Source organism: Macrotis lagotis, chromosome X (genome assembly GCF_037893015.1).
Source record: "Macrotis lagotis isolate mMagLag1 chromosome X, bilby.v1.9.chrom.fasta, whole genome shotgun sequence".
NCBI lineage: Eukaryota > Metazoa > Chordata > Mammalia > Peramelemorphia > Peramelidae > Macrotis > Macrotis lagotis.
In genome coordinates this window covers 700,440,551-700,454,320 of record NC_133666.1, presented here as the reverse complement: position 1 = coordinate 700,454,320, position 13,770 = coordinate 700,440,551, and the positions used below count along the sequence as shown (strand labels likewise).

General features: G+C 48.0%; 1 pseudogene and 1 gene segment (V, D, J or C); one reads left to right on the top strand and one right to left on the bottom strand.

Annotated features, from left to right (window-relative positions):
* LOC141499646 (immunoglobulin lambda variable 4-69-like) lies at positions 1–992 on the top strand. The segment is given in 3 exon segments: positions 1–146; positions 268–584; positions 849–992. Coding segments are annotated over 3 exon segments (507 nt in total).
* A 4,909-nt stretch (positions 993–5,901) lies between these two features.
* LOC141499645 (ribosomal RNA-processing protein 8 pseudogene) lies at positions 5,902–12,735 on the bottom strand (annotated as a pseudogene).
* Positions 12,736–13,770: the final 1,035 nt, after the last annotated feature.

Sequence of the window (13,770 nt, the reverse complement as noted above, 5' to 3'; positions counted from 1 at the left end):
CCCACAGCAAGGGGCTGCAGGGACAGGATAAGAGGGACCTGGCAGAGCCCAGGCCCAGCTGTATGCTCTTTGGGGAGCAAAGTTCTTGGACCCCTGCACCATGGCCTGGCCTCCTGTCTGCCTCCTCCTGCTCGCTGTCTGCTCAGGTCAGGGCTGCCTCGGACCCCTCCTCATCACTCCTCCTCCTCCCTCCCTGCCCCCTCTCCTCTCTCCAAGCACCTTCTCCTCTTCTCATTCCAGGACATTCATGAGTGTCTGTGTTTCTAGGTTCCTTCTCCCAATCTGCAGTGACTCAGTCTCCTGACATGTCTGTGTCCCTGGGAGCCACAGCCAAACTCACCTGCACCCTCAGCAGTCAGCACAGTAGTAATACTATTGCTTGGCACCAGCAGAGGCCAGGAAAGGCCCCTCGGTATATCATGTATGTCACCAGCACTGGAGGTGTAGGCAAGGGCGATGGGATCCCTGACCGCTTCTCTGGCTCCGGCTCTGGCACCAGTCGCTACTTGTCCATCAGCAACGCCCAGCCTGAGGATGAAGCCGATTACTACTGTGCGGCAGGTGGTAACACAGTGATGCATTCAGTGAGGAAGTTGGACAAAAACCTCCCCAGCCAGCGCAGGCCTAGCTCCTAATCTGGCCCCGGGCTCCTGACTTCCCCAACCCCAAGCTACCAGGTCGGGGTCAAGGCTTTCTCTGTTTCTGTCTCTCTCTTCACCCTGACTCTGTTTCTCCGCGGTGTCTGTCTGTTGGTCTGTCTCTGTACAAAAAATTCCTTGATGAGCTTCAGCTCATACTTAGAGTGACAGAATGGCGCTGGATCCCAGTCCTTATGCCCCCTGACCCAGCCCATCTCCCCCTTCCCAAGGGGCTTGCGAGGAGACTCCCATCAGGGAGAGCTTCAGCTGAGCCTTCAGACTTCGGTGCCTGGTGGAGAATCAGACCCTGCTCCCATCTGGCTGCCCATGTGGAGATTCTGCTGCTTCTCATGAAAAACTGTCATGTTGGCCTAAGGAGACCCTGCAGACACTGGCCAGGGCTCATGAGGGCAGGACCAGAAACAGTCTGAAGGGGAAGCAGAGACATTAGGAAGGAAGTGTGAACCAAGAAGATGCAGACCCTCCTTGTACAGGGCAGGCTCCTCCACTAGCCCTGATTAGGGTCTCCTTAGGTCAGCCTGAACCCCACAGATGGAACCACTAACCCACAGATTGAGAGAGCTTTTTTTTTAGGTTTTTGCAAGGCAAATGGGGTTAAGTGGCCTGCCCAAGGCTACAAGGCTAGATAATTATTACGTGTCTGAGACCTGATTTGAACCAAGGTACTCCTGACTCCAGGGCCAGTGCATTATCCACTAGGCCACCTAGCCGCCCCTTAACCCATGGATTGAAAAGGAGACCAGATCTGTGCCAGGCCTCGCCAACCAGGCAGAGGGACAACACACCCACCACCAGGCCCAGTTGTCTTGGCATTCAAGGCTCTTGAACTCAGTCTCTTCGATGTCAGCACCACAGGCTCAACTCAGCACTAAAAACTCAACTCCCTATAGGTAAAATCTTCCCTGTTGAGACACAGAAGTGGCACTTTGGAAAGAGCTGGAGTCATCAAGGCCTCAGTGCAAAGTCTCCACTGAGACTTGGCAAGTCAGGTAGCCTTTGTCAGGATTTGTCTCTTCCTATGTAAATCAGGCATCATCCTGGCCCCTTCCTCCTGCTGACAATGAGTCCGACTGTGGCTGATCAGACCAACATGATCTTGGAATGCTCTACCACAGGTCAGGCACAAAAAGCCCACGTGACACCTGGGATATGTTCTGTGTCACATTTCTTTTGAGATGCTTCAGTTCTGCCTGACTCATGAAGTGTGCTCCCCAGTGAATTGATCCTGTCTTTCTGGAGAGCATTGTGGAATTATGGCCAAAGGGTAAGAAAAATGTGCAAACCCTTTGATCCAGCAATACCTGTACTGGGTTTATGCCCTGACGAAATCATGTAAAAGAGTGAAAACAAAAATATTCATAGCAACCTTGTTTGTGGAGGCAAGGGATTGGAAATAGAGTAAATGCCCATAAATTGGAGAATTACTGAACAAAATGGTTGCGTATGTGATGCAACTCTATTGTTCTATTAGAAACCAAGAGGGAAGGGATTTCAGATAAGCCTAGAAAGTCTTGGATGAACTGATAGTGAGTGAGATGAGCAGAACCAGAACAACACTGGACACCCTAACAGCAACATGGGGTTGATGATCATCCTTGATGAACTTCCTCATTCCATCAGTGCCACAATCAGGGACAAGGTTAGGGTACCTGTGATGGAGAATACCTGTATACAACGCTGTATACAAAGAATGAACTGGGGAGTTTAAACAAAGACCAGAGTCTATTGCCTTCAATTTTTTTAAAAATTTTTTCTTATGTTCTACATAATTTTTCTACCTCTAATGTTTTATTTTTCCTCAAGGATATGATTTTTCTCTCAACACATTCAAATTTGATGAATATAGCATGGAAACAATGTAAAGATTATCAGACTGCCTTCTGTGGTAAGGGGAAGGGAGGTTAGGGGGAAAATTTTAAAATTCAAAACTTTCTGAAAAATGCAAGGTAGAAACAGCTATTGTATATAATTGGAAAACAAAATATATAAAAAATAGAGTGCAGTGCCCTCACTGAAGGGCATGCCACCCTGGGCGGTCCTGTGCCAGTGTCTCCCATGCTATACAATCAGTCCTAAAGTTCTTCAGTGAGACCTTCAGGGTGACCTGCTATCGCATCTTCTGACCCCCTTTGAGCATTTCTCTGTGCGAGTTCCCCATAAAATACTCTTTTGGTTAAGGGGACGTCAGGCATTCTGACAATGGAGATTTACAAGGCAGGGGATCCCCTGCTCAAACACAAACTGACTGAAGGGTTGGAAAAGGCAAGAGGAGATTGTCCCCCAGTCATCCACATGCATATTGAGAAGGTACATGACTCCCCCCCTTCCCACTCCCCTTCCCTCAGGGGATAACAGTCCAGTGACCATGAGCATAGGTGAGTAAAGAGTAATGAAGCAGCAGAACCAAAACCAACATCTGTCTGAAAATAAACCAAGTCTTTGGTTGAGAGACAACCAAGCTTTCAGGGCTTGGACACTTTACACACATGTATTAAGACTGTGCCGTCAGGAGACAATCCATTCTTTTGTTGCTGGGACAGATGCTAGCATGGGGGGAAAGTGGGCAGTAAACAGGGTTCTTCTCTGATTTGGGGTCTGCTGAGGGTGGCTTCCAAGACTGGGATGTATGTATGGGTGGCCTTTGGTCAGTAGATGATTGTGTAACTGGTTGAGAGCAGGCAGTGAGGGTGTGGATAGCCTGTAGGTCTCTGGGGGCTCAGCAGAGCCGTGTCCATAGCTGCTCTGAGCCCTGTGTTCACTCATGGGGACTTCCCACTGGGGACTGTAGACCAACATCCCCCCTTAGTATCATGAAACCTGTACCTTCTCGATGGGACCTCTGAACCTGGAGGGAGGAGCAAGGGGTGGTTAAGAAAACCCAGGTTAAGACACAGATTCGCATTCACCCCCACCCACAACAGGGGGCTTCAGGGAGAAGATGAGAGACCTGGCAGTGCCCAGCACCAGCTGTGTGCGCTTTGGGGAGCACAGCTCTTGGGCCCCTGCACCATGGCCTGGTCTCTTCTCTGCCTCCTCCTGCTCACTGTCTGCTCAGGTCAGAACTGCCTCAGACCCTCCTTGTACCTCCTCCTCCCCCCGTCCTCTCTTCTCTGGGGAGGATCTCCAAGTACCTTCTTCTCTTCTCATTCCAAGACATTGATGAGTGTCTATATTTCTAGGTTCCTTCTCCCAGCCTGTTCTGACTCAGTCTCCCTCCATGTCTGTGTCCCTGGAGTCACAGTCAGACACACCCGCATGCTCAGCAGTCAGCAAAGCTGGCATACTGTTGGTTGGCACCAGCAGAGCCCAGGAAAAACTCCTTCATAATTCCTGTATGTCAACTACAGCAGAGGTGGCAGCCAGGGCAATGCGATGCCTGCTCGGTTCTCTGCTTCCAGCTCTGAGGCCGATCACTACTTCTCCATCAGCAACATTAAGCCCGAGGATGAAGCTGATTACTCCTGTGGGTGCTATTATAGTAGTGGTGGTGTCGACGCTTGGCACACCGATCTGTTTATGGAGGAAGCTGCACATAAACCTCCCCTGCGAGTCCAGGCCGAGCTTCCCATCTGTCCCCAGGATCCTGGCTGCCCCATAGCTAGCAGGGCAGGGTGAAGTCTTAGGTTCTGTGTCCGTCTTAATCTCCCTGACTCTGTTTCTACCTCTGTTTCGTTGTGTCTGTCTCTGTACAGAAAATTACATGATGAGCTTCAGGTCATAGTCAGAGGAAGAGAAATGGACCATCACCCAGTCCTTCTGTTTCCTGCCCCAGCACATCTGCTCCTTCCAGAGGGAGGCAGAAGGGAAGGAATGAGGAGAGTCCTGGACATGCTCTGAGGAAGGAGATGGAGAGTGTAGTGGGGAGCAGGCTCTCTGCCAGGCCATCCCCCCAAGCTCTCTAGGCCTGTCCCTCCTCACTCCCCTCTGGACCATTCTCCCCCATCTTGTACCCCATGTGACCCAGCCTCGCTCCACCCTTTTCAGCACCGGCTGCATTGGCCCTCTCACATCTGTATTCACGGATGCTGGTGGGGAAGGGTGGATCCTCCTTGTCCCCAGTGGCATTTTCAGGCCCTCCCTCTGTGTGGGGGTCCAGCCTCCGCAGGGTCCTCGGAGCCTGACAGGAGGGATAGAGTCGGAGAAAGGAATTGAGTCCACAAGGGGGCAAAGGGAGGAGCAGGTTGACTGACTTTCAGCTGCGTGGATTTATTTTTATACTTTCAGAATCATGTATGTTTCAGGCAAGCTGAGATCATTTCCTTGGTTAGAAGAGTGGACAATTTTCATCAACCATGATATAGTTCATATGGTAACAAGTTTTAATCATGTGATTACAAGTTTAAGTAATAATCATATAGTTAACTGATTTCCCATCCCCACTTGGACCACAATGACCTCAACCTGTCTGTTACCTTATTTATTACTACATAGTATAATTGTGAATTCATATAAAGTTATTCATTAAGCAATTCTTTAATGGAAAATGTTTTTTATTTTTTGTGTATGTAATATTTTTAGATACACTTCCTTAACAGTCTGTAGGGAGGGTCTTTAATGAGTGCCCACCCATCCGTTAACTCTTACAATAAACAATTTTTTTTTTCTGGCCTTCTTGGTAGAAGCCACAGTTTCTGTGACTATTTTATTCTTTCCACTGCAACTAAGGTTGCTGGAGTTCACATATCAGTCAGCTGTACTAACTATTTTCTCACCATCTTTTTCATATATTCCTGTTTATGGCAAAGGCAGAAACTATTAATTTCTCTGGAATTCTATCTGACACATCTTGTATCTGTTTTCCCCGTATATATTCTGGCATCTCCTTGGAATTCCCAGTGCGGAGTTTTCCCGAGATTTCATAATGTTGAAGCCTTTTGTGTGCCTCAGGGAGAGGCAGTCCTGTTAAATTTAGACAGAGTTTACAATCTGTTTTATTCAAGGAATTTTTCTGAAATCCTTCCTTTATACTCATTCCAGTATTAGGGTGAATAAATATTATAATCAACAATAAACCTATAAATATTGGTATGCATGAAATCCCTATATACATATATATATATATATATATATATATTGAAGAAGGAAATGTTGTTCCATTAGGCAGTGTGACTGCCTTGAGTCTTCTTTTCGTGGTACATGAATGTAATAGCTATGCACTCTTTTCCTTAGAAAGGGGATACAAGGATATGAATGCTAGTAGACTATCTGAAGCCGTAAATACAATAAAAGGGTTTTGCTCAATTATTCCTTTGCTAGAAAGGGAGATACATTCAGAAAAGACTGATATCAAAGCAGGAGTCGGCAAGCTTCTTTTCACAGCATCTGCAGCGTTCTTAGATTCTGTCTCTCCTACTAATACAATATCTTTTGATATACAACTTTCAGTACACCTCTGACTGGACCTAATGCCAGTATTCTCCAAGGTCCAGGTTAGGGACCTTCCTGCCCACTTAGGCCAGAATGGGACCTCTTATCTCCCCCAGGCAGCCTCTGAATTCAGCCTGAGTCTTCATCTGTGACCTGGTACAGCTGGTTCTCTGGAGGGACCCTCATTGCTGAGCTGTTCTGATGCCTCAGGCAGGGTGGAGGCAGAAAGGAGTAGGACTCAGTCATCGGCGTTTATACAGACACCTCAAAGTCAGCCCTCGAAGGGAACCCTGAGCCTTGCGAGGTCCTATCTTGTTGAAGTTTAACAGGTAGAAGTAGCTGTTGGTCAGATCGTTGGAGACAAGCTGGAAGTCCAACTGGGCTGAGGCTCCCAAGAAAGCCTTCATATCTGCAAACCGGCTGGCTACCTCCGCTACTTTCAACAGGCCTCCTGGTTTCAGTACTCGATTGGACTCCTTCAAGAAGTCACTCGGGTTTGTTCCCATCAGTGAAAGGCAGAAAACAGCAATGCCCACAGGCTCATCCTTAAGGGGCACCTGGGCCATGTCACAGACGGTAACACGAGGGTCAAGTGCAGCCCGGTCAAAGCAGCGAGCAGTGTTTCGAACACTAGAGGCAAGAGGACAGTCTCCACGCACAAAATCTGCCACAATCAGAGAAGCTGGCCGCTGCTTCGACTCTTTCACCATCTGGTCCGCAGGCTTCAAGGGCCATCGCTTTATGTGGTTCTGAAAGCCACGATGATAGAGCTCAAAGGGCTCAGGATCCTCCTGGAAGATGTGGCTCGTGGCACCGCTGGTCACAGAGTAAAAATGTTCATTGAGGAAGCACAAAGGAGCTCCCTCAAGTCGCTGCTTCATCGTTGCCCGAAGCATCCCACCTCGGTCCAGAGACAGCCCCGGCCCTTCTGCTTTCACATCTGGCTCACATTCCCCTAGCAGCCCTGGGGACGTCTTCTCCTTAGGAGCTGCAACACTCTGTGCCTTTGGGGGCAGAAAATTATTCTTCTGTCTCCGTTTGTTTTTCTGGTGGTTTCTCCGTTGTTTCCGACTTATCCTTGGCTCCGTATTATTCCCATCTTCCACTGAACCCAGGGTGGTCCTGAGAACTGGGCCATTCTGGAAATACATAGGGGCCAGATCATCATTCTTTGGGGCTCCAGAACCTTCGCTTTCTTCTTTTTTTAGTTTTTATTCCTTGAGCTGATAGCTTTGAATTTTCTTCCATAAGTAGAGCCTGTTTGAGGGTCCACTTCCTCTTTTTTCTCTTCTCATCAAAGTCAGAATCGGAGTTGGAGTCATCGTTGCCCTGGTTAGGAAGCTGGCAAGGCAATGCCTCAGGCTGCGGTGCCCGTAATGTAGCTGGGAGACCCTGAAGGCTGAGGCCCGGCAATGCTGGGGGGTCGGGGCTAGGCCCACGCCGGCCCCCGAGGACGAGCCGCTGCAGTCTGGGGGGCTGGGGGGCGCTTTCCCCTTCTCACTTGCGCTTTCTCCTCTGACTGGAATCTTCTACAAAGTCACGGTCACGGGAGTGTGTGTGTGCGGCCACGCGTGTGGCTTCCACCGTCTCAGGGGCGGGGAGGGGGGAGATCTGGAACTCAGAGCTTTGGATAAAAATAAAGGGAGACGGAAGCCAGGGTCCCAGGGGAGGGGAGGGGGGTCCCGCCGAACACCCTGGCCTGTGGCCCCGGGAGCCTGCCTTGGGTCTTCTTGCTGCGACTGTGTCAAACAGCTTAGAGACCCTGGCTCCCAACCCCTCTGCCTCCATGTCACGGTAACCTCTCCTCCTCTGAGCTCCATTCATAATTCTATCCACATTCTAGAAGTGACTTTCAGTTCACCTGCCTGACTGTGGACATGAAATCCTGGTTTTGACCCTCACTCACTCCCTGCCTGACCTTGGGTTGGTCTCTGAAAAACAATTCTCTGCCCTAGAATTTTGTGGTTGAGCCTTGGTGGCCTCTGAGATCCCTACAGGTCAACCAATACACCACAAGGTCATCTTGCCCCTGGACTAAAATAGCAGTGGATTCAGGAGCCATAGGGGGCCTGAGCAGCTGTTGGGATGGACTATCCTGGTCATCTGGGCATGAGGCAGGGGCTGGAAAAGGTGCCCTAATAACGACCTGCTTCACCCACCCTGAGCCTGGCCTGCTAACCATGGCAAAGAGTGATTCTGAAGAAACACAAACACACACACACACATACAATGAACAAGATGATGCCACTCTTACTAAGATTGAAAAATAGTCACAAAATTCATCTGGTGCAAGAAAGGGGCAACAATAACAAAGGAAACTGATGGAAAAACATGTAAAGGAAGGTGGCCCAGCTCTACCAGTTCTCAAACTATACTAAAAAGCCAGGGTCACCAAAACTTCCTGGTCCTGGTTAAGAAATAGAGTGACGGATCACTGGATCAGGAAAGGTTCAAAATTACATGCAGGGAAGAACTCCAGCAATGTTCTATCTGACAAACCCAATGACATCAGCCTCTGGGGTAAGAACTCACTATTTGACCAAAATTTTGGGAGAAAAAGGGAAACTAGTGGGGCAAAAGCTCGGCCTAGATCCTCATCTCACTCCCTGTACTAAAAATAAGGTTAAAATGGAACAGCGTTTAGAAATTAAGACTGACACTATAGATGCATCAATCCACAAAGAAATACTCTATCACATCTATAGAAAGGGGATGAATTTATGACCAAACAAGAATTGGATCATATTATAAACAACCAAATGAATGATTTTGACTATATTAAATGCAAAAGCTTTTGCACTAATAAAATCAATGCTACCAACATTAGAAGTAAAGCAGAAAGCTGGGAAATAGTCCTCACAAACAGGAGGTCAGATAAAGGTCTCATTCCTAAATATAGAGAGAATTGTATCAAATTTATGAGTCACAAGCCATTCCCCAGTTGATAAATGATCAAAGGATATGAACAGTTTCAAATGAAGAAATTAAATCTATATGCAATCATAGGAATAATGCTCCACATCACTATGGATCACAGAAATGCAAATTACAACAGTGACATATCGCCTCACACCTATTAGATTAGCCAAGATGAGAAAAAGTGAGGCTGATCAATGTTGCAGAGTCTGTGGGAAGATTGGGACACTGATGCATTGCTGGTGGAGTTATGAATTGGCCCAACCTTTCTGGAGAGCCATACAGAACCATGTCCAAAGAGCCATAAAACTGGTGATATACTTTGATCCAGCAATTCCAATTCCAGGTCTATAGCAAAAAAAAAACTGTTAAAAACACATATTCCAAAATATTCATAGCAGCCCCTTTTGTAGTCGCAAAGAATTGGAAATTGAGGGGTTGCCCATCCATTGGGGAATGGCTAAGCAGGTTATGGACTGCTATGAAATACTATTGATCTATAAGAAATCATAAATGGTGGCACTAGAGAATGACTGGCAGGATCTGATGCTGAGAGAAGGGAGTAGAACCAAGAGAACAATGTGCACACCAACAAGAAGAATGTGAGATGAGCAATGTTGATGGAAGCAGCTCCTCCCAGCAGTCCAGAGACCTAGGACAAAGGAATTAAACTGACTAGACCATGGACTATATCATCTCTATCCAGAGGAAGAAAAAGAAAACAAAACAAAACAAAAGAAACACACACACACAAACACAGAAACAAACAAACACAAACAACCCTTCAGAATGTGATGAAGACCTTGTAAAAATTACATGTTATACATCTCTTTCCCTTAATCCTAATTTGTATTTTTTGTACAATAACAACCTTTAAACATTTTTATCGAAATGTGCATGTACAGTGTTTGCCAGTGAGGGAAATGGGGGGAAATGGAAGGTGGAAGGAAATTTTGTAACTTAAAATTATACATGTGCATTTGGAAAAATATAAATAAAAATTTTCTTTAAAAGTGTTAAGGAAGGAAATCCCATAGGCAATGGAGTCCTGCTCTGACTATAGGGTCCTGATGTTTTCTCAGAGGCTGCAGTGTATGTGAGGCTGGATGTGAAAGGTGGTGATGCAGGAATGGCCCAGAGCAGGCAGTGATGGCATGGGCAGCCAGGGGTTTGCAGAGGGGGCTTGGCACAGATGTGTCTGTGGCAGCTCTGTGTCATGTGGTCACTCATGGGGGACATATCAGCTGGACTTGCATAGCGATGCCCCACCTCCATTTCCTGAAGTAGGACCCCTCCTCATGGGACCTGTGACCCCAGAGAGAGGGGCATGGTGTGGTTCAGACACAGATCTGCATTTAGCCCCCACCCACAACAAGGGGCTTCAGGGAGAGGATAAGTGGAAACTGGCAGAAGAAACAAAGAAACCAAAAGAAAACAAGCCAAAAGGCCAGGATCTCAATAAACAATATTTTCACTCTTTAAAAATTTCTCTTGTACCTTCCCTTCCAGTCTCATAGGTGTTTTTCACCTTTTCTCCTACTCTAATGGTGTCTGATATAAATCCTTATTAAGTATGATATAAAAGAGAAATTAGGATAAAGGGGGAAAAAACCATGAGAAAGAAAGGGAAAATGTAATAGAAGGTGGTTTTTTTAAGTGAACATGGTGTCCTTTGCCATGCATTCAGGATCCAGTCATTTCCCTGAATGAGGATGAGATTTTCTTTGACAACACTCTCAAGAGTTTCCAAGATCATTGAACTGCCAATAGGACCTGCATCCATCACAGCTGATCATCTCACAAAGGCTCCAGAATATTCAGATACCATAATGTGCTCAGTCACTCCTCAGTTCATGGGAATTCCCTCAATTTCCAATACTTTGCCAGTACATAAAGACCCACAAACATTCTAGAGGGGAGAGATTGTTTTGGTAAAATGGCATACCTTCACCAGTACAACAGCAGGAGCCAGTTACCAACTACCAGCAAAAGACAACCCCAAGGAGCTACAGCCTCTCCCACACCAGGAGTCCTGGTTCTACCTCAGTCTTCACAATCATCATCCCTGGAATTCACTGGCAGCACTATTAGCCATCCTCAGCAACGGCCACCCACAGCTCAGATGAGACAAACTAGTTGAAGTTGCTGACAACTGTGGGGGAAAGGAGGAGGCAGCAGGTGCCAAGTCAGATCCTCATCACCACCTGGACCCCCTTCCCTCAGGTCAAGAGACCATGGTCCAGCATCTTGATCCAGAAACCTAGAGGGATCCTGGTGCTCCTAGGCCAGTGTCCATAGTCATGAAGCTGAGCGATCACTTGGTGAAGATGAACTTTGGCAACTACAAGGCCTGTACGCACTACTTTGGAAGACCCCAAAAGAGAAAATTGTTGCCCCAAGGGTCTTTAGCTGAATAAAATGACTCTCACCCCAAACTGACCTAATTTCTTCAGCACAGCTTATGGTGAATAAGAAGAATGAGCATGTGCTTTGCTGCTACCCCCTGAGCGACATTGGACCTGTCCCTTTGACCCAAAGCTGAAACCTTCCAGAATGGGAGCTCCTTGAGAACAGAGGCCAGGTTTTCATTTGGATGGCTGGTCCTTAGCCTGGTCCTACCACAGAGAGCATTTCGAAACAGAAATCTGTGCAGTCATTTTCTGTGGCCAATCTATTTTGCAATGACAGAGATGGGAAAGGTGAAGATTTGTCTATCAGAATCTGACAGCTGAATTCTCTCTTTTTACACATATTCCCTGAATCACTTTGAAGGCCCCCATCACCTGCAAGGACTGATGGAGGGGCGGCCAGGTGGTGCAGTGGATAGAACACTAGCCTTGGAGTCTGAGGACCTGAGATCAAACCGGGCCTTAGGCACTTGATAATTATCTAGCTGTGTGGCCTTGGACAAGTCACTGAACCCCATTGCCTTTTAAAAACTAAAAAAGAAAACAATGATGGAGATGTGACCTCTATGTCTTTGCTGCTGACATTATGGCATTTGAAAAATTTCTGAAGGAACCAGAGCAACGGTAGAAGTGCCCCTGACATGGCTGTATCCAAAGAGCCCCTCAGAATGGAAGACAGCTCCAATTTCTTCACGAATAATTCAAAGTCCTGGGGATATCACCAAACCAGCAGATGTCCTCAGTGGGGCATAAGTGAATCAGGAGGAATGAGAAAGAACAACAAAAAGCCAAGTCTTTGGACAAACAATTGGGAGGAAAGACAGAATCAAGCTGTGAGGACTTGATCCCATTTAGATATATACACTAGTTCTGTCCTCCCTGGAGTCAGGACCTCCTTTTGTCCCATGGGCAGATGCCAGCCTGGAGGACTGGGGGGCAGCAAGCAGGGGTCTTGTCTGACTTTGGGTCAGCTGAGGGTTGCTTACCAAGCTGGAGCGAATGTGAGGCCTTTGGTCAGTTAGGGGGAGGTGCAGGACTGGAGGAGAGCAGGCAGGGAGGGTGCGGGGATCTTGTTGGTTCCGGGGGCTCAGCACAGCTGTGTCCTTAGGAGCTCTGAGCCCTGTGCTCACTCATGGGGACATCCCACCTGGGTTTGTATACCAACATCCCACCTTAGTACCATGAAATATGTCCCTTCTCCATAGGACCTCTGACCCCGGAGGGAGGAGCAAGGTGTGATTAAGAAAACCCAGGTTCAAACACAGATTTGCATTCAGCCCCCACCCACAGCAAGGGGCTTCAGGGACAGGATAAGAGGGACCTGGCAGAGCCCAGGCCCAGCTGTATGCTCTTTGCGGAGCAGAGATCTTGGGATCCTCCACCATGGCTTGGTCTCTTGTCTGCCTCCTCCTGCTCGCTGTCAGCTCAGGTCAGGGCTGCCTCGGACCCCTCCTCATCTCTCCTCCTCTGCCCTCCCTGCCCCCTCTCCTCTCTCCAATCACCTTTCTCCTCTTCTCATTCCAGGATGTTCATGAGTGTCTGTGTTTCTAGGTTCCTTCTCCCAATCAGTGACTCAGTCTCCTGACATGTCTGTGTCCCTGGGAGCCACAGCCAAACTCACCTGCACCCTCAGCAGTCAGCACAGTGGTAATACTATTGCTTGGCACCAGCAGAGCCCCGGAAAGGCTCCTCGGTTTATCATGTATGTAGTCAGCAGTGGAAGCATAGGCAAGGGCGATGGGATCCCTGACCGCTTCTCTGGCTCCGGCTCTGGCACCAGTCGCTACTTGTCCATCAGCAACGTCCAGCCTGAGGATGAAGCCGATTACTACTGTCAAGCATATCGCAGTGGCTATGGTAAGCACAGTGGTAGATTCAATGAGGAAGTTGGACAAAAACCTCCTGTGCCAGCCCAGGCCCAGCTTCCCCCCGGACCCAGCTTCTTGCTACCCCCCTCCCTACAGCCATCCAGGGCTCAGGCGAGTCTTTCTCAGTTTCTGTCTTCATCTCCCTGACTTCTATTTCTTTCTTTCTCTCTATCTCTCTGAGTGTCTCTATAGAGAAAATTACATGGGGAGTTGGATGTCAAACGTAGGGTGACTTAAATGATCGAGAACGCAGTGCATCTGACACCTGACGCATTGCAAATACCCCTTCCCATGGGGTCCTCTGAGAAGACTCATACTAGGGGAGAAGTTCAGCTGAACCTCCAGGTTTTGGGATGGGACTGGTGGAGAGGGAGCCCCTGCCCCCATCTGGCTGCCCCACCTGACACTCTTGTCTCCCACAAATAGCAGAATTATTGGCCTAAGGTGACCCCTTGGAGACTGGCCAGGGCTCATAAGCCCATGATCAGAATCACTTTAAAGGGGAAGCAGAGAAATCAGGAAGGAAGTGTGAATAGAGACGTTGGAGCCAGA